This window comes from Medicago sativa, chromosome 8 (assembly GCF_051527215.1).
Source record: "Medicago sativa cultivar Bolivia chromosome 8, Bolivia_mono, whole genome shotgun sequence".
Taxonomy (NCBI): Eukaryota; Viridiplantae; Streptophyta; class Magnoliopsida; order Fabales; family Fabaceae; genus Medicago; species Medicago sativa.
In genome coordinates, this window is record NC_140756.1 from 13,705,849 (window position 1) to 13,732,692 (window position 26,844).

The 26,844-nt window shown below is 32.6% G+C and overlaps 3 protein-coding genes across 10 annotated transcripts in view; 2 read left to right on the forward strand and 1 right to left on the reverse strand.

Moving 5' to 3' along the window:
* Positions 1 to 2,224: 2,224 nt before the first annotated feature.
* Positions 2,225 to 6,834, reverse strand: LOC146897140 (uncharacterized). 3 transcript variants are annotated; one of them, XM_085738674.1, is made up of 4 exons: positions 6,691 to 6,834; positions 3,688 to 6,611; positions 3,475 to 3,592; positions 2,225 to 2,663 (listed from the first exon to the last, which is right to left on the reverse strand). In XM_085738674.1, exons 2-4 carry the CDS (start codon positions 3,804 to 3,806, stop codon positions 2,610 to 2,612), a joined length of 291 nt encoding a protein of 96 aa, XP_085594800.1. In that variant the 5' UTR covers positions 3,807 to 6,611; positions 6,691 to 6,834; the 3' UTR covers positions 2,225 to 2,609. The 3 variants fall into 3 exon arrangements, with proteins under 3 accessions (XP_085594800.1, XP_085594801.1, XP_085594799.1); XM_085738675.1 differs by having other exon boundaries at positions 2,225 to 2,567; positions 3,688 to 3,820; positions 6,691 to 6,831; XM_085738673.1 differs by having other exon boundaries at positions 3,688 to 3,820; positions 6,691 to 6,831.
* Positions 6,835 to 9,158: 2,324 nt separating this feature from the next.
* LOC146897141 (U-box domain-containing protein 52-like) lies at positions 9,159 to 14,010 on the forward strand. Of its 2 annotated transcripts, none has more exons than XM_085735494.1 (8): positions 9,159 to 9,576; positions 10,042 to 10,142; positions 10,319 to 10,446; positions 10,560 to 10,814; positions 11,639 to 11,900; positions 12,145 to 12,252; positions 12,359 to 12,787; positions 13,112 to 14,010. In XM_085735494.1, exons 1-8 carry the CDS (start codon positions 9,405 to 9,407, stop codon positions 13,808 to 13,810), a joined length of 2,154 nt encoding a protein of 717 aa, XP_085591620.1. In that variant the 5' UTR covers positions 9,159 to 9,404; the 3' UTR covers positions 13,811 to 14,010. The 2 variants fall into 2 exon arrangements, with proteins under 2 accessions (XP_085591620.1, XP_085591621.1); XM_085735495.1 differs by having other exon boundaries at positions 9,403 to 9,580; positions 13,112 to 13,849.
* Positions 14,011 to 16,960: 2,950 nt separating this feature from the next.
* The window catches only part of LOC146897142 (midasin-like protein), a 39,958-nt gene continuing 30,074 nt past the window's right edge, over positions 16,961 to 26,844 (forward strand). For 4 of the 5 annotated variants that reach the window (XM_085737536.1, XM_085737538.1, XM_085737537.1 and 1 more), the window contains exons 1-16: positions 16,961 to 17,341; positions 18,522 to 18,844; positions 20,908 to 20,974; positions 21,058 to 21,278; positions 21,365 to 21,574; positions 21,818 to 21,987; positions 22,673 to 22,782; positions 22,878 to 22,997; positions 23,883 to 23,952; positions 25,436 to 25,558; positions 25,676 to 25,751; positions 25,878 to 25,971; positions 26,062 to 26,196; positions 26,272 to 26,328; positions 26,427 to 26,603; positions 26,696 to 26,821. In XM_085737536.1, the coding sequence (XP_085593662.1) occupies positions 17,237 to 17,341; positions 18,522 to 18,844; positions 20,908 to 20,974; positions 21,058 to 21,278; positions 21,365 to 21,574; positions 21,818 to 21,987; positions 22,673 to 22,782; positions 22,878 to 22,997; positions 23,883 to 23,952; positions 25,436 to 25,558; positions 25,676 to 25,751; positions 25,878 to 25,971; positions 26,062 to 26,196; positions 26,272 to 26,328; positions 26,427 to 26,603; positions 26,696 to 26,821 (2,184 nt within the window). In that variant the 5' untranslated portion in view covers positions 16,961 to 17,236. The remainder of the gene's footprint in view (positions 17,342 to 18,521; positions 18,845 to 20,907; positions 20,975 to 21,057; positions 21,279 to 21,364; positions 21,575 to 21,817; positions 21,988 to 22,672; positions 22,783 to 22,877; positions 22,998 to 23,882; positions 23,953 to 25,435; positions 25,559 to 25,675; positions 25,752 to 25,877; positions 25,972 to 26,061; positions 26,197 to 26,271; positions 26,329 to 26,426; positions 26,604 to 26,695; positions 26,822 to 26,844) is intronic. The other variant, XM_085737540.1, reaches the window with a different exon arrangement.

A 26,844-nucleotide genomic window follows, 5' to 3' on the forward strand; every position in this document is an offset into this window, starting at 1 on the left:
TGATATTTTTTCTCAAGTTTACCTTTGTTGAGAAACATACCATAAAACTATGGAAAATGCTAACAAGTGCCCTAAGGGCATTGTTTAAGCATCTAAAAGTAGCAATTTTTGCATTGAAAATTGTACGGTTATGACTTTAAAAAGTGTTTGACTTGTATTTTCAAGACATAGTTTCTTTTTTTGGGTTCCTTAAACAATGCCCTTAGGGCACTTGTTAGCAAGACCCTAAAACTATTAAAGGAGTTGTGGTTTTTGGTTTATCACATGTGAATTTAATCATAAATAAAAACATTTTAGTCTAAAACATACAAACATTTATATGCTTTAATTACTCATTAAGACTTGTGTTGTGTCAAAACCTAAAACATTAAAAGATAAAAAAAAAACGGAGGGATAATCTAAAGATAATAATTCTAAATTAGAAAAGTGTCTCTCGGGATAGATAGTTAATAATATTAAAAGATAGATAGTTAATAATATTAAAATATTTTTTTTTTTTTTGTGGTGGCCGGGATTCGAATTTTGTGGTGGTCGGGATTCGAACCCCGAATATTGCATATTTTATGCATTATCCATACCAACTGAGTTAAGCTCACGAGGACAGTTGCTAATATTATTCAATATAATATGTCAGCATTTGCAAAATAATTAAATATCTTCAAATGATTTACTATCTGTTAAAATATGTCTATTGACTTTTATTTTAATTTTTTTAAATAGAATATTTTTTTTAAATAGAATATTACTATCAAGATCATCAGAACTATCATATTTTGGCGCGTCGAACTTTTTTACAACTAATTTGGCTCCTTTGCGTCTGGTTGATTTGGAATGAACGTAACAACAGGTTGTTCAAGAACATAGAGACACCGATTTTACAGTTGTTAGAAAAAGCAAAATATCATTCGTTATGGTGGCTAAAAGCAAATAACACCAATTTTGTGTACGGTTCTCAAAAATGGTGGTCGGACCCTTTACTTTGTTTGGGTATCGACTGACTTTTTACTGTAACTATGTTGTAAACAATTCTTTTTCGGGGTGAGTTTCTCTAGTACATCTTGATTGAGAATTTTTTCATCGCCGCTATTAATATATATCATTTTGATTTCTTCAAAAAAAAAATTTGTTATTATCATTGATTTAAGTTTTTTATACCATATAAAAATATTTTCATGTGTTGTTAGAACGCACATGTTTTGTCCTCGTGAGCTTAGCTCAACTGGTAAGGACAATGCATTATATATGCAAGGTCCGGGGTTCAAATCCCGGCCACCAAAAAAAAACGCACATGTTTATGCTCTTGTGAGTGGAATTGATGTTCATTTTCATACATGATTCATACTGTTTGTAACTGCAATTCAGATTCCCGGCCACCAAAAAAAAAACGCACATGTTTATGCTCTTGTGAGTGGAATTGATGTTCATTTTCATACATGATTCATACTGTTTGTAACTGCAATTCAAATTTCTTGAGAACTTTGTGAAAGTAGACGATGTTCTAAACTCAATTATGTGCATAAATCATTCCTTACATTGAGTTATTGATACACATTTGTGTCCATATTGTAGCACTCAACTAGGGAATGAAAAAAGACAAGAGATCACATTATAGAAAACTCTTGTGAGTGGAATTGATGTTCATTTTCATACATGATTCATACTGTTTGTAACTGCAATTCAGATTTCTTGAGAACTTTGTGAAAGTAGACGATGTTCTAAACTCAATTATGTGCATAAATCATTCCTTACATTGAGTTATTGATACACATTTGTGTCCATATTGTAGCACTCAACTAGGGAGTGAAAAAAGACAAGAGATCACATTATAGAAAAAACCTTTAAGACTGATATACATGAGTGATACATTTTTGTGTGTTTAAATCAGACTACACTGACCTCTATTTTATTTCATTTTATTGGTGATCTCACTGACCTCTATTTTTAATAGCATAGAAAATAACTGTAATAAACATTTATTGATATGATTTGCTACTTGAATTTTTATTTTTTTTTTGGATAAAAGGACACTAACATGCTCATGTTTCCATTCGTTTATTATAAAATAGATTGTTAGTGTTATATCTAAAAAATAAAATTAATATAAAATAGATTGTTAGTGTTATATCTAATTATAAAATAGATATTGGAATTTTATTATTTGGTTTTAACAAGGACAAAAGATGCAGCAAGTAGAATACAAACTTAGAAAAAGAACACCACCACGACACAGAAAGCAATGGATCTTTTCTTTTTCCCTTTTTCTACAAATGCATGATAGCAAGTTAGCAACTAATTAACAATCCCAACTATTTTAGCAAGATGCATACTAAAATAGGTTAATAAGAATCCACAACAATCTTCAAGAAAAAAACAAAAATAAAAATCTAGTTAATTAGGTACATCATGCCTATAATAAGGGAATAGCAACATAACTTTATGCCCCTCATAAAATGGAACTGGACTAGTTTTGCATGCCAAGAAGTCGATCTACCATGTGAATGAGCCTTGCTTTCCTCGTGTAGAAGCTGATGATATTAGAAGTGATTTTCATTTGCTTTTTTCCGTGGCTAATTGATTACATTTAGGTTAGTTGATATTTGGAAGTAAAGTTACAAGAAAATAACAAGTATTGTTATCACCACAGTAATTGTGCAGATCAGAGCCTGCAACAGCAAAATTTAAGGGGGAGAAAAGAGTAGTCACTTCCATGAGGAAAATAAAATAACATGGCAAATGAAAAAAAATACACTTTATGCACACCTTCCATTCAAATTATGACATGTCACATGTATACTTATTTTTATTTTATGGCATAATTGTGTCTGTAGTCCCTCTATTATACCTGATGAACAATTTTGGTCCTCCAATTATTTTTTTGTGTGAATTTAGTCCATCTACTTTCAATTGTTAGAATTGAATCTCTCCATCTCTTTTCAATTATTTTAGTCTCAAATTGTTGTAATCTATTCAAAACTTTCATAAAATTGAATCAATTAAATTATTTTTTCGCATTTTTCTACTCAACTCACCAATCAAAATGTCAAATTTCAATCAACTGAAAAATCGCAAATTTTCCCTCTTTTTAATCCTTTATCTCACATTTTACAAAATCCTTTAAATTTTATATAAATTTCCCTTAATTTCCATCTTCTAAACTTTAAAGTATCTCATATCTCAAATCCAACATAAACCCCCAAAAAATGTAGTAAAAATGAGAATTTATGAGGTTTACCAAAAGGAAAATTGACAATGGGACTATATTTGCTTGATTTTTAAAGTGGATGGAGTCAATAAATTTAAAAAAATAAAAATAATTGAGAGACCAAAATTACATGTGGCCTAAACTAGAGAGACTTAAATGTAATTATGCCATAATTTTATTTTCTCAAGAGAAATATAAAAATATTCAAAGTGCGGTTATTGTAAAAGAGGGAATACTAATGTAAATTTTCTCCCTAGTGCTACAACACTTACAGCGATTGCAGAAGCAGCAAGTCCAGCACGTTCCCTTGGATCCTTATGGTAGTAATTTCCAAAGTAGAGAATTGTTGCATAATACCACGTGAATGGGCATACAAATCCTAGCAGAAAACTGAAAAACAAAAGGGAGCGAAGAGGAGAACATTTAAACATCAAACTATGTCGGCTAAAGAATTGAGAAAGATGAATCTTTACAAAATAACTTACGAGAACCATCCAATGCCGCAACCAAAACATGGAAGTGGCTTGTCAAATTTTCCCAATGGTGGGTGCTCTGGATCTAAGATAGGAGCATAATCGCCCTTTATTGCGTCAGACGTGGCCATCTAGAGTCCTATCTCTGTGTATATTAAACTCGATTTTAGCCCACTTTTTAACACGTATAAGATGCATAATTTCGTATCTGCGTGTTTTTCTTCACAACAAGGCATGAACTTTATCATAATCATCATAGAAGGTAGGAATGGACCGAAACCAAAATGAATACAAAAAGAAATTAGACAAGTATCTTAACCAGTTTAGTCCAAAAAAAAAGTATCTTAACAAGTCATTTTGCTAGCAAACTGCAGAAAACGACATGCTTAATAACAGTTAAATAACTTAGAAGTAGAAGCCAGCTGTCAAAATTCATGATAATTGTAACAAAACTGTCAAATAACTTAATGAGTGGTATCAAAGCATATTAAGAACAGTATCTACATCTCATTCCATGAGAAAACATCCTATCTCACTTGTTAATCCTAGATAACGTCGTGTAGCACCGGCCCCCTAAAATCGCTATGACGGTATAGCGGATAGTGGGATAGCCACTATTGCGATGACTAAAAAGCAGTGTACAAAATAAACATAAATACTCAAATAGAAATATACACAAAATTAATGAGACCATCATACCTAATAATTAAAGAAAAACATAACAGAACTTAACTAAAAGTAGGAAGAACGTGATGATTGTTTGTAAGCAAGAAAATAACAGAATGATGAACAGAACATTACCATTAAAAGGGTTCGAAATGACATTTACACTCTTAAAAAAACAGTGGCTAAAATTTTTTTTTGAGGAATTTCGCCCTGAATCCCTAATAGCGGAAGTGATAGCAGTTTGGGGCCACAACAACCACTATTACTGACGGCGGCTCGCGAACCAAAAGTGTAGCCGAACCCTATCATCGCTACTCTATTCTGCTATGGCACGCTATTGACTACATTCTCACCATTGCATTATTCTATCATAAATATGTTAGATTAAATTAGTTTTTTTCTTAGATTTAGTTTTCATATTTCTTTATTTTCAGAATTTTTTTCCTTATCTAATGGTGCTTTATCTTCTGAAATAACATCCAACATATAATCACATCATATTAATATAATTGTATTATTCTGAGAATTCCTTTTCCCGGTATACCCAAAGGACTAAACCTTATAAACTCTGACAGTTATAAATTATTTGACAAAGAGGAAAGGCTTCTCTCCTCCTCCCTTAAGTCTTGTGTGTGCATACCCTGTGATAATCTTTAATCACAATCATAACATGTCATGAAACTACCACAAAGCAGGAGTTATTCACAGCCAACTCACGGATGGCTAAAACGCTTCGCTTTATAATGTTTTTTTTTCCTTCTAACAGATGTAACCAAAACCCATTCTGCTGTGACGGATACTGCTCATTGTGCACGTATGAAAATGAATAAGTTATACTTTTTGTGACGCCAAGGACCTTTTGACATGCGATTATGTTTGTCTCACTATTGATAGGAAATATCTAGTTCGAAGTTGAAGCGTAATAGTTAGCTCCATCTAGAACAAAGGAGTAGGGAAAACAACCTCTTATGGGCTAGTAACTACCGTTTATAAAAGGCAAAGAATCTTCTTATAAGGTCAAAATGATCTCTAAACCGTACTGCATAAATGCATTTAAATTCAAGACACCATTGCTAGCTCAATGATGTAACACAGGATGCTGAGGTTCATTTGCAAACACTATTTATAGTTCAACGTTTAATAGTCGAGGGAGGCATATCCAAAAGTTTCTAAGGCATTGTATACGATGATATAAGCCAAGATAAAGAGAGCTAACATTCAATAATAATTATCGGATACATTATATTCTAAATATATGAAAACAAGGTTAGCATCATCATATCTAAAAATCTTCTATGGCATCTGCTTACAAAATTATTGATACCCTCAACGTAATACAGGCAGTAACAACAGAGTAAACATCCAGAGCTCGATCCTAGCTACCTAGACCTAACTGAGCAGAAGAACTAGACAATTTGCTTCCTTCACATGACAACTCAAATAAAATGCTGTCGAATTCCAGAATTTTACTAAAATGTACCGTCGGACACTAAATAACATCCTCAAATCAAAAGAGTTATCCAATTTCAATACTGAATTTCACCAAACTAGTTTCTTAAAGAACAGTTTTCAACAAATACTTTTCAGTCCTGAATTTTAATCTGCTTCGCATGAGAAAAATATACCATCGACAAATTGAAAATGTTTTGATAAGGGATTCTAATCAGCTCAAACTAAGAGAGTATAATATGTTACCTCTAGACAGTGAAAATATCTAATTCAATATCAGAATTCAGAACTTCTTTTAAGTCATATTTAAATAACATACAGTAAAAATATTACACACACAAAGTGAATTATGTACCATAACCTCAATTGACAACCAATAACAAATTATAGATGCTAAATGCATTTCAATATTTCATTTATGCTTCCTTATACAATCAAGAGGATGCATCACTTGCAAAGTAGAGCAAGAAAGTAATAAACTTAACCAGTCCTATCACTGACCATGAGACTGTTTGAGAGAGCTTATAGAAACAGCTTATGACTTGCCTATAAACTATTTTCACCTTATTTCAGTAAGCTCTCAAAGATAGCTTATGAAAACAGCTTATAACTTATGTAAAAACAGTTTTGACTTTATTTTATCTTTTGTTATGGATATAACTTATAACTTATACATAAGCACTTTATATGATATAAGCACTTAATTAAACAGTTTATGCCTATAAAAATGAATGATTTCATTCAACAAAGAACAATTTCAATGAAAAATAGTTCCTACAACGAAGACCCATTTTCCAACAACGAATTTCCTTGAAACCCACCTAAAAAAATTCCATTTTTACCCCATAAATAACAGTAAAAATAAATAAAAATTAAAAATTTAAAGGTGTTAAGAGTTACCTGTGAAATGAAAGCAAAGAAAACCGAAAAATGGATAATCGGTTTGTGAAGAAGTGCTTCAGCTCTACATAACAGTGAGGGTTGTTTGAGGGGTATAAATGGAAATTGAAAAGTGAACAAATAACGACAGTGAAGAGTGAAGTGCAGTGAAGTCGAAACTTTCGATTGTTTTTATTGTTTGTCTGATTGTCTCAACCATTTGACAAGTACTTTGTCTTCTTACACACCAGATCAAAATATTAAATTTAATGATATGGACATTGTGAGTTGAGAATTATTTTAAAAAATACTATTTTTACCGACTAAAAATAAGGTATTGAGCTATAAAAAAAAACAAGAATAAGGTATTCAAATCTGAATTGATAGAATATATCGAAAAGTGTTTCGATCTGGTCAAAAGGTTATATCAAAGTTCAATTACATGTAAGGTTATAAGTTTATTGTACTCTCTTATGTTAATCTAAAGAGGACTTTATTACGATTCAAATAAGTTTATTCTCCTCCCTAAAATATATCGCCCTCCTTGTTCCCCACCTGACTTAAACGTTAGAGCATGTGCAGGTATCACCTTCTTTCGGACATCAAAAAGCAACACAATTTTTATGTCCCTTGAATGAAAAAGGTTTAATATAAGGACAAACTTACATCTTCAAGTTAATACAATAAAACAACAAATCTTTATAAAAGTGACAAAATTTAAGGGAGTGATAAAAGATACAATACAATTTTTGTCAAAAAAAAAGATACAATACAATTATAACTTATTATGTTAAAAAAAAATGAATCCTTTATGAAAATAAGCAAAAATAGATATTTTGATAACAATAATGTTGTAGGACATGTATAAAATATAACATTAATGAAATGACAATGATATATATGTTGATGGACATGGATTCCTACGCAGAAATTTCACAAAAATTTCAATGTAACGGATTGTAACCGTTGGTTTGAGATCAAAAAGTTTAAATTTTAAATTTTATTTTAGATAATAAAATAATTTTGTCCATCAATTTAAAATCAGACAATTCAAATCAATGATAATGTCATGTGATATCCATGAAGTAACCGTGGGGAATCCAATTTAAATGTTGAGTGTGCTTAAATATGATATTCATGGTGTTATATTTATGGTCAAATAACACCAATGTTGTGAAAAATGAAATTGTGTATCTTAATACTCCATTATTTTTATAAAAAGGAGAGAGAGAAACATTGAACATTGAAAATTTGTAGGATTCGAACAAAGATATGAAGTTTGATTGTTAATTTATCTCAATGTCAAATCTTGAACCGACTAAAGAGTTAACTTGCAACCAAGTGACTGCTAAAAAAAACATGCTTAAATGTCAGATTTCTAATCGTTAGATCACTTGTTAATTAGGATTTTTTTTTGGAGAACCGTTGAAGTCGAAGAAAAGCAAAATTTAACTTTTATTTTATCTACTTGGGTGATAAAATCAATAAAAGAAAAATTAAGTGATTAGAATCGAATGATTTATGAGTTCCAATTAAAATTGAAACATTCGCAAGAAGTTGAGTTTAAATTTTACCTGAAACACTTTTTGGCCAAATTTTATTTATCTCTTAGTCAAACTCCAAATTACTATAGTGTTTTGGCTGTTTTCCCATGAGAACCATGAGATTAAAATAAAAATACATATAAGATCAATAATAAAAAAGGGTAAAATATGTGTTTGGTTAAGAAACGGTTAATACATGTTTACCCCTGTAATATTAGCGATTTCCAATTTACCTCCTGTAAAAAAAATTGTTTGGATTCCAACCATGTAATTTGAAGATTATTTGGTTTTGGACCTTCATGGCATCAAATTACAAAATTTAAGGTACTTTTTCCCCTGTAATTTTCGAGAATTTCGGTTTACCCCGCTGTGATATCATCGATTTTGTACAGTCAAAATTCATGAAGGTCGCAATAGTGGTGGGTGGCTTTTGTTTTGAAGAGGAAGTGAGGAAGAAGATGAAAAGGGTGTAAAAAAGGGTATGCCACATGGCACATCCTAATTGAATAATGATATATAACAGATATCTCAATGACACACAAGTGGGATCCGACATGATACAAGCCCCCAAAGTGCATTTGAGTTGTTTTCTTCAGCAAAGCATAGACCTCTAAGTAGTCCCCACAGTATTTATTTCATTTTTTTGATAAATCTTATAGGTGCAAAACTGCAAATTGATATGTCTATCTATGTTTATACTATATAAAGTTTATACACAATTTTTATTAATAAATTAATAATAATGTTTCAAAATAAAACTTAGAGATTGTAAAATGACAAAATCAATCAAATGAGAAAGGTCTACGTTTAAAGCCAGGTAGGCGCCTTATTCATTTTAATTTTATTTTTAGATAAGAAGTACCCTAATTGAAATTGTGGTGTCTATCGTGCCAGCTATATATCTATATGTATCTTTAACCATCTCTAATAATAAGCTTTAGAAAAATTTGTGACTTTTTATTAAAGTTGAATGAACTCATCATTATTTGATCCAACTTAGGTACACACTTGTTAGAAAATAAAATCCAACTAATGGGTTTTGTACTTGAAGCCAGAAGGTTTAAAAAGTGGTTAGTAACGGTTTGGTCAATTTAACAAATCAGTTATTATTCATGTATTACATTGAAATGGGATAGAAACAGAGACAAGACCCTTTATTTTTTCTAAAAAAGTAACTAACCTTAATTCTTCATGCAAATGATTACGAATGAATTAGGAGCTGCCACCGCCGACAAAACCACCGTCATTGCCATCAACACCGGTCGGAATAGCCAGTGTGCGGTGAAATGGGCTGTGGATCACCTCCTAAAGAAGAACTCCAAATGCATTCTTATTCATGTTCGTACCAAACCCCTCAATTCCAGTAGGTATTCTTCTCCTTATCTCCCATTCTTCCTTCCCATATCAAAAAAAAAAAAAAAAATCAACCTTTCATCATAAATTTTAACGAAACCCTGTTTTTGTCTTTTTACCTAGATTATCATAATTTAACCTATGATACAACGGATGGCTATAATTTGAATTTAAATAAAACTATTTATGAATATAGAATTGGTAATTTTTTTTTTTTTTACAAATTGACAATGATTTTAAATTGTAGTTACAACCGACAACACCTTCTTGATATTCAAAAAATCACAAATAAATGCTTCTACTGCAATTGCGAATTGCAACTGCAATTATGATTGGTTGCGGAGTTATCCAAAATCTTTATATTGTGCACTCTATTGTGATTATGTGTGCATGCAACAATTTAGAACATGTGCTGATATGATACATTAGATTGGCCAAATATTTAATGTGGAATTTTGAATTTGATTTAATGCAGGTGATCATATTGTTGATGTTCCTAAACATGGCCGTCCACCAACTCATGAAGAATTGCACCAATTTTTTCTTCCCTTTCGTGGATTTTGTGCTAGAAAAGGGGTAAGAGTTACTAAATTTCCAAAGTTTGAGTAATCTCTCTTTATTAAATTCCTACATTTACATATGAATTAGAAATGATGCTTGATGAATAGGATAAATTTCCCCAAAAATATGTCATGTTATTATGTTTATATTATATACAACAAATTGATAATTATGAATGTTGATCATTTTAGATTGAGGCAAAGGAATTGGTCTTGCATGACATTGATGTTCCTAGTGCTCTTACTGCTTATGTCGTCGGAAATTTTATCAACAATGTTGTCATTGGTGCTTCTGTTTCCCCTTGGAGTGTTCTTATAAGGTCTTAACTAATTAATCTCACATAATTATCTACATTTATTTATAATTACATTATTGTAAAAATTTGATTAACATATTTCTCTTTTAACCAATATTCTCATTTACATGTGACAGGAAATTTAAAGAAATTGATATGTCATCTACCTTAGCTAAGTCATTGCCTAAATCAAGCACATTGTATGTTATATCAAAAGGAAAAGTGCAACATATTCGACCAACAGGGCCTCCTTTTCCTCCTCATGATGAAAATAGTACTCATGTCCCACAAACTAAATCTATAAGAGACATAGTTACACTCTTGCAGAATGATCAATTGAGGCAGCCAAATAAGCTTTTTGCTCATACCCCTAATTGTGAAGATTTAAACAGGTATGATACAAATTATATGTTTTTTTTTTGTTGGCTTAAAAGCACTTTTGGCCCCCCTAATTTTGAAAAAAATAAGGTTTTGGTCTCATTATCTTAAAAATCGTTTTCCCCCTCCAAATTATCTTTTTATGAATTTTGGTCCCTCGTATCATTTTTGGGGTCATATTTTATTACGTAGTGCATGAGAGTGTCAACCTAATGTATATAAAGGATTAAAATGTACTTTAATGAAAGACCTTTTTAAGTGAAGCATCAAAGGCGTATTGTTCAAGGAAAAAACACACGGGGTTATCAATTTGCTAGGTCGTCAACGTCAAAATCCTACAAATACTTAAATAGTATTTTTTTTTTGAAGAAACTTAAATAGTAAATTTAAAATTGTTAGAATAGCAACTTCGTTCAAAGGTAAAAGATATGAAAGCAACACAAACAAAGAACATAAAATGTTTGATCATGGAGTTCGGTCAATTGTACTTATCTCATCGACTATTTGAAAACAAAGAACTATTAAGAATTGTGCAAACAAAGAACTTAAAAGCAACATATTCGAATCTTTAATAAAAAAAATAGGAATTTACTTGAACAAATTTTTTTATTTATTGGTAGGACTAACAATACATATTTGTACATAGTTGGATACAATTAAATTCTAACATATAAATCAGTCATCCTAAAAAGAAATGAGTTAACTTGCCAAACAAGTGAACAACATGTTCTAATCAAATAAAAAAAAAGAGAAAGAATATAATTGGTGATGAACCTTAATGTTTTATTTTAATAATTATATGATGTTGTGTATTTTGTTGTCTCATTACTTTATAAAGGAAACCATTCAAAGATGCAAACAAAGCTTGGGAACCATTACATGATATGAAAGAAGTTATACTACTGACACCATATAAATCCAATATTCTTGAAGATAACAATTCACCCAGAGGTCCAAGATTATCAGCAGGAAGCTCCTCGTCGCAAACTTCGTCAAATAGAAGTTCTCCTGCCAATAGTAATGACAGTTCAGGGAAACATGGAAATCATGAAGTTATAAATTCAGATAATACTAAGTGCTTACTTTCTTCAAAACCATCAGTAAGTACACATGCCTTTTTCTTTTACACTTGCATTGACGAATTATACTTTGTCAAGTTGATTAATCAAGTTATGCATGTATCAAAATAATGAGGTTCTTGAGTGTAATATGTTATATTGGTATGTGTCACAATTTTTTGTACTTTCATGCAATAACCACTCCCAACCATTGATTTGATATCAAACAACTTAGATCATATGTTTATTAACTTTATTTTCTCCTTTTGCATGAATTATCATATAGTTACAAATAAGGATTGAGGCAGAAATAAAGAAATTAAAACTAGAATTGAAGAAGACAACAGAGCAGTATGGTGTGGCATGCAGAGAAGCTGTTTTAGCAAAACTGAAGGTAACAACATAATGTTATGAAAATTATGTTTGAATTTAACTTTAAACAAATAGATTTAATAAATTAATGAAAAAAATAGTCTAAAAGACGATTATTTTTCATTCAGGCAAGTGAAATTGAAAAGTTTAGAGAAGAAGAAGAGCAAAATGTCGAAAAAGCAAGGCTTGCTGAAGAGGCTGCATTAGCTTTAGCTGAAGTAGAAAGACAGAAAGCAAAAGCTGCTTTGGAATCGGCCGAAATGTCACAGCGACTTGCGGAAATAGAAACTCAAAAGAGAAAGCTAGCTGAATTAAAAGTGAAACATGAGGAAGAACAAAGGATAAGAACATTGCAAGAAGTTGTGTATAATAGCATTCCATATAGAAGATACAATATTAAAGAAATTCAAGTTGCAACTAATGGCTTTGACAATGCTCTCAAAATTGGTGAAGGGGGGTATGGACCTGTTTTTAAAGGTGTGCTTGATCATACTGTTGTTGCTATAAAAGTTCTTAAACCTGATTTAGCTCATGGAGAAAGGCAATTTCAACAAGAGGTAACTGTATTTGTTCAATAATTATAAAATATATGACTTTTTTAATTATGAACTAAAAATGTTGACGAAAAAAATTACAAGAACTAAAAAGTGAATTTTTTTTGTAGGGACTAAAAACTTTTTTTTTATATATTTATAAGGACCGTTTACTTAATTAACCTTTTTTTTTTAAATATGAACTGTCTATGAAGATGTATAAGGGCCAAATACTAACAATCTGACACTGTCTTTTTAGTACTCTCTTTTATTGGCTAAAATTTTCGTATATCCTACTAATATTGTGAGCCTCATCGCCCTTATGTACCATCAATGTTTTCAATTCAGGTTCTTATTTTAAGCAAAATTAGACATCCCAACATGGTGCTCCTCCTAGGTGCATGTCCAGAATTTGGATGCCTTGTGTATGAACACATGGAAAACGGAAGTTTAGAAGATCGTTTATTCCAAAAAGACAAGACTCCACCAATTCCATGGAAAAATCGTTTTAAAATAGCATATGAGATTGCCACTGGCCTTCTTTTCCTTCACCAATCAAAGCCAGATCCAATAGTACATCGTGATATGAAACCAGGAAACATTCTCTTAGACAAAAACTACGTTAGCAAGATCAGTGATGTTGGTTTGGCGCGACTCGTTCCTGCTTCGATAGCCAACAAAACCACTCAATATCGCATGACAGGCCCAGCTGGAACATTTTGCTACATTGATCCTGAGTATCAACAAACTGGATTATTGGGTGTGAAATCAGATATATTTTCATTTGGTATGGTTTTGCTACAAATTATCACTGCAAAGCCTCCAATGGGTTTGTCTCATTTAGTTGAAGAAGCTATAAAAATAGGAAACTTCATGGATGTGCTTGATCCAAATGTGCCAAATTGTCCTGTTGAAGAGGCTTTGGCATGTGCTAAGCTGGCTTTAAAGTGCACTGAGTATAGAAAACGTGATAGACCTGATCTTGCTACAATTATTTTGCCAGAGTTGAATCGAATATCACATATTTGGAACTCTGATGAGGAATAAGGATCCATTCGCAAAAGTACATATTTTACTAAACTTTGTATACATTTTTATTTGTATGCTAACATAAATAAAAGTATCTAGTTTATGTTATTATTGAGGTTGCATCTTGATTATGAAATCATGATAAAATCGTAATTTTGTTAAACTTGTAAAATGTTATTTTTGTCAAAATTATAACGGTTCAGTACGATTATGTCGAATTTTCCTTCAAAAAAAGCGATTATGTCGAATTCACCATCAATCAAAACATACATTCCACCTACAAAATAAGTTAGTCAATTTGCGACTTCGGGGTTGTGACTCTAATGACATATGCATGTGACCTAAGTTTCCGATAACAACAAATTACCAAATGGAGATCTTCACATTTAATAATATATGGAGTCAAAGGAAGAGAAACAATAACAAAGACGACTAGGTTTTATTAGAATAACAATAACGTGAATTTGCATAACTTGTCAAAATATTACAAGAAAATATGTAATTAAACCTAAAATGTCTCTAATAACTTTTTTTTGACAACCTAAAAACCTAAAATGCCCAACAATACGAGCCTAATAACTTTTTTTTTTCTTCGTTAACCAAAAGAGCTTCCGAAATTAAATACGAAACCATAAATCTTCTTTTGTCCTAAACACAAAATCCAGATCTAAAATACGAGTTGTTTTTATTTTTTGTATGATATGTTTTTTTTTACCAAACCTATGCCACACTTTAATCCTTGTTTTTATATTTCCAACATCTCAACCTTATTTTGTACCTTCTGCTCCTTAAATTGAACTTGGCGAGAGGCAGTCCACTAGTTTTGTAACTAATTTTCTCATCTTCATCTTTGATGACGTACTGTTGAGCAATTGAAAAAAATGAGCATGTAGATTGCAAGACAAATTAAGGGAGAAGAAGTAATTGAGAGGTTATACGAGCCCATCTTACAATTTTGGGATTTTGTTATTACCCACAAAGAATGAAATTTGATTTATATTTTTTTTAAATAAAGATCTAGGTTTAGGTGTGTATGAAGATATGAGTTTTAATGATGAAGATTTAAGTATTTTGGGTTTTTGAAAGTTTTAGTTAGGTAAAAAAACTATAATATTACCATCATTTAAAGGATCAAATTGAAAATAAAGAATATAAATGACATAAATATTACCTGAAATCAAGTTAAGGAGTCCAATGAGCAATTTTGCTTATAGGGAAGATCTCAATTAAGTCCCACATCGGGGTTGAATAAATTTTCTAGGGTAGAGCTCAATTAAGTCCCACATCGGTGTTGAATAAATTTCTAAAAAAATTCATTTTTTTTCCTTAAAAAAAAATCATTTTTAAAAATATAAAAAAATTTAATTTGTTTTAAATCTACAACAACCGGACCCGTTTTTTATTACGAAAACACACTTAAAAAAAGAGTAATTAGCCAAAGACCCCCCCGAAATTGCAAGGTGAATCAAATACCCCCTGTAGTTAACGAAACATCAATTACCCCCCGAAATTGTCTAACGTCTGTCAATTACCCCCCTCCGTTAATTTCCTCCATCCAACATGCTGATGTGGCCGTTAATTGCCACGTGGCACTGCCACATGGTCAGAAAAGTCATGCCACGTCATAGGGGGGTAATTGACTATATTTGATTTTTTTTGATTGAAAAAAATCTGATTTTTTTTAAAATTTAAACTGCATTTTCGGGGGGGGGGGGGGGGGGGGGGGGGGGTTGGCTACAGGGGGTATTTGATTGTGTGGCAGGTTTTGAAATTGAAAACAATGATTTGATTTTGTTCAACAAATCAAAGATTTCAGGTGACAATCTAACATAACCCACCCTAAGGAAGGATCTAAACTACTAGAAACTCACAAAGATTATTCTGAAATCTCTTAAAGCTTCAACTCCTTCTCCTTTCTCCCACAATTGCTTCTAAACACCAATTTAAGTCATCATCAACATCACACTAAACATGCATTCACTTCTGAGCTTAATTTGAACACAATTTCAGAAATGGTGAAGTTGATGGTGTGTTTCGATTTGGACAGAAGAGGGGGAATTGAAGCTTGCTTTAGGGCTTAATAATGATGAAAATGATAATGGAAGCTTTGCATGTTGATTTTTATTGAAGTACATGATATTATTGTTGTGTATGTTGGTAGTTTTGATTAAAATTCTTGGTTCACAATAGTTATATGAAATATGTATTGTTGTTCTAAGTATTTTCTTATGTGTATTGGAAACAAATGTAAGAGGCAATTATGCTAAGCTGTTTGTGCTGCTATTGTTCTAAGTTGTTTGTGTTGTTATTGTTCCAACAAGTTCGTGTCAAAAAACCCCCTGTAGTTTATCAATAATGGTCAAAACCCCCCCTGTATTTGAATTATTTGGGCTTATGTTTTGACAGAACCTGTTATGCTAGTTCTGTTTGTGGCTGGTGGCGTGTTTCTGCTATGGGCCTGCAGTGTCTGGTGCCTGCAGTGTCTAGGTGCATGAGTGTCTAAGTTCATAATCTATGACTAAGGTATGCTACTATATGACATAATTATCTCTGTGAAATCATCATTTAAGTATGCTACCTATAATGACAGAATAAGCATAGAACAATATAATGACAGTATAAGCATAGAACATCTATATGACAGAACTATATGACAGAATTATCTCTGTATAAGCACATTATATAGTAGTGATAATAATGACAGTGGCATATATTAGTCATATAAATTAGCATATAGAAAGAATAAGATTCATAGTAGTGATCAATTATCATAAATTTGCAAGGAAAAATCATATTTTTGTTCAAAAAAAAAAATTTCAAAAAAAAAAAATTTCAAAAAAAAAATAGAAAATATAGTCAATTACCCCCTCTGACGTGGCATGCCTTTTCTGACCATGTGGCAGTGCCACGTGGGCAGTTAACTGTCACATCAGCATGTTGGATGGAGGAAATTAACAGAGGGGGGTAATTGACTAACGTTTATCAATTTTGGGGGATAATTGATATTTCGTTAACTACAGGGGGTAATTGACGCGCCTTGCAATTTCGGGGGTATTTGGCTATTCACTCCTTAAAAAAAAGGCGTAAAAAGGGTCCCACGTGCGCCCCCATTATTACCGACCTGTAAGAAAACGTACATATAAAAGCCCTTAAACCCTAAAACCCTTCACCCCGCCATTCAGAAACCCTGCACGGCACCACAAACCCCACACCTCACACCACCGCTTCCTCCGTTCCGACGAAGCCTTCGATTCTTCAACAAACTTTCCGATTCTTCATCTTCAATCATTTCACGCGAACACAGTCTCCGAATTTCATCTCAATTTTCGTACTCGTTGTTAAAACGAAACTATTTTATCATTATTTTCGATTTTGATTCTTGTTTTTATATATTCTTACTCGATTAACCGTTCAATTTTGTTAGAGAAGTGTTTTTAGGTTGAAATGTCGATTGACGGAAGCTTCACCGTTCATTTGGCACTTCGGAGATTGCTTGATCGTTGTCCAAAGCTTCAGTCGTTTCCTCAGATTGATGCGTTAGCTCAGAAGGCACGGCTTCAACCTTTAATTCCCCTTTTTACATTCATTTCTTGTTTGGTTTGACTTAGTTGAGCTTATAGGATCACATAAATTTAGTGTGAAAACAACTTATGAGTTATTACGTTGTTCATAAGCTGTTTTCAACTTATTTTTATAAATTCTCCAATGTGAAAACAACAGCTTATACGAAGATAAGTTAACTATGGGCCTGTTTGGATAAACAACTTATTTGCAGCTTATAGTACAAGTGCTTATCATGATAAGCTTGCATAAGCTATTTTTATAGCAAAAACTAAAATAACATTAAATTGTTTTTGTAAATACCATACGTTGTTTTTATAAGCTATATTTGAGAACTTATGAAAATAAGTAGTTAAAAGCTTATGAAAATTGTCATAAACTGTCATCATAAGTTTTCTCAAACAGTCACACAAAACTTATGTTAGTAGATAAACTCAAATAAGACAATCCAAGGAGTCCGTATATTTTATCCGCAATTCACTTAGTTTTTCTATTGTATATATGGTCATGTTTGGTTGACTTATTTGATCTTATCCGATGACATAAGTTTTTCCAGACCGTTTATGCTCATTTTCTTAAGTTCTCTGATATGAAAAGTGAAAACAACTTATAGCTTATGCGAAAATAATTTATCTTTATTTTCGGCCTGTTTGGATTGACTTATTCGAGCCTATCTACTGGCATAAGCCCTCGTGAGATTGTTTGGGAGAACTTAGGAAAACAACTTATAGATTATACCTAAACAATTTTACTTTATTTTATCTTTTATTATGGAGATAACTTATACACAAGCCCTTATCATATAAATGCTTATGTATAAGCTGCAAATTAAGCTGTTTATCCTAACAAGGCCTTTATCTTATCCTATAGATATAGCTTATACATAAGCTCGGTAAGTGCTTGTGCGATAAGATCCAAACAAGGCATATGTATATAAGTTCAAGTGATTAATATAATTATGAGTTATTTTTTAAACTAATTCATTACAACAAAAAAAAGAGAAGAAAAATTGGAATGACGCAATTCAATAACTATTATGCATTTTAATTTTTTTTGATGCCTTTATCCAAACACTGATTAAGGGACAATTGAGCATATTCCGTTTAATATAAGCTCTTACTATGAGATTGATTCTGCTTTGAATTTTTTTGTTTATTGCTGTGTACAGGGGAACTTGGTTACACAAGAGGAAGTGGTTAAAGTGTTAGTGGGTTTTTTTCTGCATCCTAGTTATACAATTCCATTGATGGGATGTTTCCGGGCAATTGCTAGAAAATTTGTAGATAAAGCTGTTGCTTTGCTTCGTTTGGTACCAAATCTGAGGTCTAATAGCGTGGATGATGCTATGGAAATTGACTCAGACATTGTCTTGGATGATGTTGCCAATGTTGTAGAGTACTATGTTGAACACGGAAGGGGTCTTGATCTTCATGAACATGTTTGTTTAGCCTTCTGTCGCGCTCTCGATCTTCATGAGCAGAACTTGATGAGGTCGGTATTTTATTTTAAAATATGGTAGCAAGAGCCTAATCTTGAGTATTTTTTGTCTCTAGCCATCTATACCCTTTATGCTTCTTTTAGATTCAGTTTATTGTTAGTAATGTTAATTAATGTCATAGAAAATTAAGATTTTAAATTGATGTTAATTAATGTCATAAAATTAGGATATCTCTAGTTTCTATTTCTACGAATTATGAAACACTTAGTGTAAAATGCTTACTGTCATAAAGTCTTGGGTGCTTCCCTAAATGCTATAGAAGTATTATTATATTGTTATTATGTGGAAATTTATATTGAAAACGAAAAAAATATAGGTATCTGCATGCACATGTGTGTGGGGAATTGGAGAGCAATTTATCGTATTACTAGCCAGTGATGGATCCAAAAATTTTGTGGGCGGGGGGAGTTTACATGATAAATATTTATAAAAAAAATTTAGCTATCCAAAAGTGATTGAATAATAACATCATTACCATTGAGCAAAATACTTGAGGTTATAAACACCTCTAATCATAGTAGTTAGTAGCGGATAGCGGCGCGTAGCGGCCGACCCCAAAAATGCTATAGCGGGATAGCGCATAGCGCTATGACCGCTATTTCGTAAAAACAAAAACAACAAAAATAAGGAAACAGAGAGAGCAAAATAGAGTTTTATATGAACAAAACAGAGGATTGTTCGTACAAACTACAAACAGAAGCAGAGAGAGCAGAATGGAGTTTGGAATCAATAATAACAAAGAAAACTAGAACAAAAAAGTAACAGGACAACAGAGTTTTGAGATTGTTAAACAAAAAAATAACAGGATAACAGAGCAAACACGATAAAGTAGAGGAAGATTTACAGCAGAGGTGAAGAAGTTTTACAGAACAGCAGAAAAGCAGAGGAAGATATACAGAAATACCCTTGTTTTTTTTAACCAAGGACAATTTTGTATTTTCTCTTAAAATGAAATAGCGGTTCTAAACTGCAAAACCGCTACGAAGCGTTGCGCCGCTATAGCGCCGCTATCTCACACCGCAACGCTATGGTTTGTTGCGTAGCGCTCCGGCACCGCACCACACTGCGTGGCCGCTATAGCGGCGCTATTGGCCGCTATTGACTACTATGCCTCTATTATATATTAGAAAAATTAAAGACTCATCAACATCTACAAATTAAAATTGTTCTTTGAGTGTCTTTATATTTAAAAAGTATGATAGAAATTATTCAAAATTTCATCTCAAATGCATTTAAACATTTGATTTTATAAAATTCATGAGCGAAACTCTTTTTTATGGTATAAATTTCAATTTAATGGGGGCAACCTATTATTTTAAGAGGGGGCAATCATTAAAATATCAAAGACTTAACAAATATAACCGAAACAATAGTGGGGGCAGTACTCCCAATGTACTATACGTAGATCCGTGACTGCTACTGGCCTTGTTTTCCAGTTCTATATCTCTTAGGAGGATAGAATCTTTCTTTTTTTTTTTTTATTTGCAATTTTTTTTTTTTAAATTTAATAATGTTAACAGCAGCAATGCAACAATTGTCCTATGTGTGTGCAGTTTGTACACATTTGCGTACGGATAGTATTTATGTTCAGTTGTAATAATTCTTCCATTTTGTCCAACAAAAGAAATTTTTTATTTTCTTTTATAATTTCTCCACCATTTTAGCATTGTGAAGTAAACTACTTATAAAAAAAAGAAAATGATGTCGAAACCTGTCATCCAATTCTAAATTCTAAATTTCAAACACAAGGGAGTGATGATTATTATCAACAACTTTGGCAGTAGTTATCCTTTTATATTTAGAAATTTGTATTATAGTTAGCTGGCTCTTTTGAAGGGCATATACTTGTATTAATTCTAAGTTTTGTTCATTTTTATCACCATCTATCACCTTATCTTGTCATGTAGCATACCTTTTTCATAATTGACAATATTCGTTGCTTATTGATAATTTATAATGATCCAATTATAGTATTGATTTATAGTGATGTGAATATAGTATTTGTTAATTTGTTAACAAGTTACAAAATTGTGATTTGATTTTCTCTTTGGTGCAGTTCTGTATTAAGCTATTTCAAATTTGCACCTGCTCCATTTGAAAGATTTTCAGGGAAACACGCTATGGTCAGTGCATTTGTGATGATTTTTTGAGAAATGATTTTAGGATAGGCTTTTATGTATTATCTAGTAATGTCCTCTTTTTTCAGGTTGAGCCCCATGGACTGCGTGTTGCTCGCATATCATACCGTTTTCTTGTTTTAAATCCTGAAATTTTCTCAAAGCTTTGGGACTGGTCTTGTTTTCTGGAACTCGAGCCATGCAAATCAGACCTGATATGGTGCAGGGGTGAGATATTAAAAGTTGTGCTCAAATCAGGTTCAAGAGCCAGTGAAAGCTTGAATATTGAAGCTCAGGAAGCATCTGCACGGTCAGTATTGTATAATTTTTTTGCATTGATGTTGCACTCAAAATGCATTGCATGTTCAATGATAATTTTCAACTTGTCTTATTCAGTTGGAAAGAGTTTTGTGAGGACACATTATTAGAGAAAGCTGGTTGTTTTGTCGAACCAACATCAGACTATGTTTCTGATTCCCCTAATAGTAGCATGGATTTCAATCAAGAGATCTGTTTAAGTTCCTTAAGATTTAATCATCATCCTGTTGGTTCTCCAAAGGTTCACGGGTTGCAGCCACCTTATAAGAGCAAACGGCTTACCACAAGGTATGGCTTATTTTACTCTATACTTTGGTCTATTTCTGCTTTGTATAATTTTATTTGGCAATAGTTAAATTTCAATACCGTGGAGAGAAACTAACGGAAAAAAAAAAAGAACTCTGTCCATCTGTTTCCTATTATACTATTTCCTTTGTTTATTTGTGTAGCTTCTCTCTGGATTGTTTTACTGATACATCCCATTTCATTTTAATTAGAACTTAGTTTTTGATATATTCTCTATAATTTTAGGGATGATATATCAGCAAGTTGTACATTTATATTGACATCAGCAGTGAAGGAAAGTTATGAAAGAGTTCTATTGGCAGCGAGTCAGAAATGGCCTGTTCTTTTAGTTGGTCCCTCTGGTTCCGGAAAATCTGCTCTTATTTCTAAGCTGGCTGAGGATAGTGGTAACCAAGGTAAATTATAATATTTACCTTGTTATGTTATTAGTTTCTACTTCTTGTTTGCTCATGGCTATAATTTGACTGAGCATGTTTAGTTGGGAGATCATATCTCTTGGGATTTCTTTTCCATTTGTTCTCCCCTATTAGCTAGTCATTATATCTTTCATGAAAACGATAATCATGTCTATCTTTATACACAAGTTATGGTGGAATATGTTCATACATGATTATAAATTCTCAGTCAAATTAAAACTCCATCAGGACTTGAATCACAAGTTATGGCGGAATATGTTCAAACATGATTATAAATTCTTAGTCAAATTAAAACTCCATTACTCCATTAGGACTTGAATACAGTTTACAGAAGAAAAACAAAATAGTATGTAAGCAGATGCGGACTTTTAAGTATTTTTTCCCCGTGAATTACTGTTCATTTTGTGAATTCATGTTGTTGGAAAAAGGCGTGGAAAGCTCATGGTCTTCCTTATTGGGTTTCCCCATGGATATGCTTAGGGGTTGGAGAGCTTTCCTTGGTTTCTCCTCTTTTATGTTTGTTTGCATCTTTCATGTTTTGTTCTGTTTTTAAGAGGATTTCTTATCCACTTCAGTCTTTCTAATTCTTTCTCTTGGTCTAAATAAATTTCATTTTCTATAAATTTACGTTAATAATTGTTTATGCTCTTATTTTCTTATGCAGTTATATCTATCCAGATGGATGACCAGATTGATGGTAGAACATTGGAAGGGGGGTATGTCTGTACGGATAGGCCTGGGGAGTTTAGGTGGCAGCCTGGGTCACTTACTCAGGTTCCAATTCATATCTAACTCATGCAGATGTTTTGATATCTGTGCCTAGACAACTCAACAAGAATCTCATTTCTGTATTGTCTTTGCTATCACAGGCTGTGCAAAATGGATTTTGGATTGTTTTTGAGGATATCAACAAAGCACCATCTGATGTACACTCCATACTGTTGCCTTTATTGGAAGGGAAGGATTCATTTGAGACAGGACATGGGAAGGTATTTTTTTGGCTGTTCACTTCTTTTCTTAAATAAAGTAAATTGTATTCATTTTCTGGCCCATGACCTCCAAGAAGATCATTTCGTAAGATACAACAGTTCTTTGTTAAGTTTTTCTTAACTCTTTCACATTCTATGCTACTTTTGGATGGATTCCATGATGCGATCTATTCTTACCTTAATTAATAAGCAATAGTTCAATTTCGCAATTGTAAGTCATTATCATTAAAGGAATACAAGTAACGACCAAATAGATAAACCTTTGGGTGATGAAATTTTTTGGTTCTGACTCCAAGAGTAAGTGTGTTAACTTACTCCAAATCATGGCCTTTAATTCTAATATTGATTAATGGCTTAGATTGATTAATAATAATTGATACGGTAGGCTTTAATTTCCTTCTCTATTAGAGTCACTTTAAGGAAAAAAATTGTAAAATTTAAAGAATTGCATATTTATTCTTCTCCCTTTACTTATTTTTTATACGACATATATTATTTGGTTTCTCCCTTGGCGTGTTTGTAAGAGAGAAGAAAGGCATAAAATACATGACAGCAGAAATAACCATTGGCCAAAAATATTGTGTCAAGAATATAAGCCAATCTCACTACAGAGCACAGAAGAAGAAACTTCTTTTGAAAAATCTACTATGTTGAGTTGGTTCAAATGCATCTGCTATATGCATACGATTTATTTATGAACTGTTGTATTTCTCCTTGATATCTTTCACTCATCATGCTTAACCAGTTGATCATAATTCATAAGATAAAGATTCACTCTAGGAATGGAATGTACACGTTACCAGAATTCTAGATGGATAAATTCTATCATTCATGCCTAATTTGCGTTACCGGTAATTAATTGTTCAAGTATTACATATTCTGCAGATAAAGGTGGCAGAGAGTTTCAGGATCTTTTCAACTGTTGTTTCTGAGTTAGACTCTTCTGAGCGTGCAGGTTCTTACCTTCACCATTCATGGTTTCAATTGATATGTTTGTAATTCTTTCAGTGTTTATGTATATCATGTTGTTTATTCATATACTTTCTCTCCATTAATTCATTTGATGTTTTTTTTTTTTTTTTTGGGGGGGGGGGGGGGGGGGGGCTAAATACATATAAATTTGATGCCAAGAACATTCTAATTTTGTAAATACCCTTTTTAACGAGCATTGGTAAATGCAATCCTTTGCTGCACTTGATTCAAACCCTAGATACTCTTTTTAACGAGCATTGATAAATACAATCCTTTGCTGCACTTGATTTAAATCGGTCGCATGCATCTTTGAGGGTGATTTGACATTGACTGTTTCAGGCTGTGCTTTATTTTTAGTTTCTATACAGACATCCAAAGTTGAGTTGAAAGGAACTAGGTATTTGGAAATAGGCTTTGCTAGTTAAATGACTATGAAGTGAAAACTATCCAGAAATACATCATTATTGTAACTAGCAATTCAAAGTAAAAGTTAAGAATGGGCAATGCTCTTCACTGCCTCATCACTACTGCAGTGAAGAGTTCCCAAAAGTCTGGGAGTGTAATAATAGCTGTATTCATAATTTATTTTCCCAAACCCTCATTTATATCCCCACAAATTCTTTCACAAAATAATCCATCATTTTCAGGCATATTTGTTTTGTAATGAAGAGTATAGGGTTTTGTTACCTCGCCAACAATTTCAACATTAGGTAGTATTTTTTTTCCCAAGCATTTATTCAGGAGAAACCGATCAAATTCAAAGGTGTTGATGTTTACACTGATCAATCATAGACAGTCCAAATAAACTCCTTTCCTTTGAATCTGAAAATCTTTCTCAGATATAAGGAAACAATTCCGTTCAAGAGCCAAAGATCATAGTCTCGATTCTTTTTCTTCGTTTCAATCAGTTTTTACTTTCTTCCAGCTTTTACAGCTTCCTGAAGTGAAACCACCACCGTTTGACACTTCTTTTCTACGGACCTTTCCTGCAAGCGACCCCACCTCAACAATCGTCTACTCTAGATTGACTTGTCCCCAGAATCTTTACTGCCGACACCCTCGCCTCATCCCCACACACGATATGTAGGGCCACTTCTTTGATATGCTCACATAGAAATGGTCACCTTCTGGCCGTCCTAACCTAGTCACTTATGGCCCCAACTGTTCACACACGTCTTTTCTACCATTGTTAGTGTCGTTCTAGGTATCATTTATTTGTTGGTTTTGGTGTTCTAGTCACAGCTCCTCACCCTCAAGGGTCTCTCGCTTCTATTAGAGCTTCCTCAAACTCATGGGTCTTAGTTTTTAGGCTTGTTCCAAGATTTGTGTTGTTGTATCTATGTCTTTTGCCCTTTTTCTAAATACAATGCAGTTATACATGTTTTTTGGTTATGCTCCCACATTGTGAAATTGGCTTCTTTATTTTGAGATTATGAATTAGATGCTGACTTCGGCTCTACTTTAAGGTCAAGATTCACTTAGTGTCCTTTGGAAAAAAATAAGAATCCGAGCACCGGAAAATAAAGATTTGCAAGAGATAGTCAAAGTGAGGTATCCTGATTTGGGGCTTCATGCAGGCAAACTCATAGGTACTGATTTACAATTTATTTATTTATTTTAGTTTGACAATCCATTTTTTAATCATAAGTCGTTGCTGCAAACTCCTTTAATAATCTTGCAACAAAATAACTTTATATTTTTGGCAGAAACCTTTGAAAGGGTCAGCAACTCTATTTCCATGTTTCAAATAGAGGGATGCTCTTCTGTCAGGTTCTCATTAAGGTAATTTTTTTTTGAAAACTCGGTATCCTGTCCTAGGATTCTCATAAAGTTTTAAAGAGTAATTATATGCTACCTGCGCCTTTTGGTAATTTTTTTATTAATGTGGCATTTGGTTATCCATGGCAGGGATCTCTTAAAATGGTGTAAAAGAATCACTGGTTTAAGATTTTGCTTTGATGGTAGCTTGTCAGAAGAACAATGTCATTCTATATATACAGAGGTCTGTTTTTTTTTTTTTTGATTTCTTCACTTTTTTTTTTTTAATATATATTTCATAGTTACTTCATGTGTAGCTTGTATTATATCTCAGGCTGTTGATGTATTTGCGACCTTCCCCGCTTCATTTGATAACCGGTTATCAATAATGAAAGAGATAGGAAAGTTGTGGAAAATACGAGATTCTGCTGCTGAGACCTTATATCCCCTCGACAAACCAATATATCAGGTTTTATTTATTGAAGTTTAGGTTTTACTTCATTCTTTTGTCTCAGCAGTTTCTCATTCATTATGGTAAATGCAGGATTCTGTCCCAGGTTTAAAAATAGGTCGTGTTTTACTCCAGTACACAAAAACACCTGTGAGTATATTCTGTTGATAATTTTTTAAAGACGACGATATAACTTCTGCGGAATAGTCTCATGTTTCGTTGACTTCTCTTTTATTTTTCATATGCAGTCACAGGAACGCAGAATTCCATTTGTTGAGATTCGTAGTTCTTTGTTTGTATTAGAGCGTATAGCTTGCTCTGTCAAGCATAATGAACCTGTACTCTTGGTTGGAGAAACTGGTACTGGAAAGACTACACTTGTTCAAAATTTGGCTTTAAGGCTTGGTCAGAAGCTCACTGTTTTGGTCTGTTATATGTTGCTCTATTATTTGCTCTGTTATTTGAAATTTCAAGGTATTTTGAGTGTGAGACATGATGCGGTTTATGTTTTTCCCAGAACATGAGTCAGCAAAGTGATGTTGCTGACTTACTTGGAGGATTCAAGCCCGTGGATGAACAGTTTGTGTATTCCCATCTTTATCAGGAATTTATGGCTCTATTCGCTAGGACGTTTCCTATTGAGGTATTTCTTATATTTTATTTATT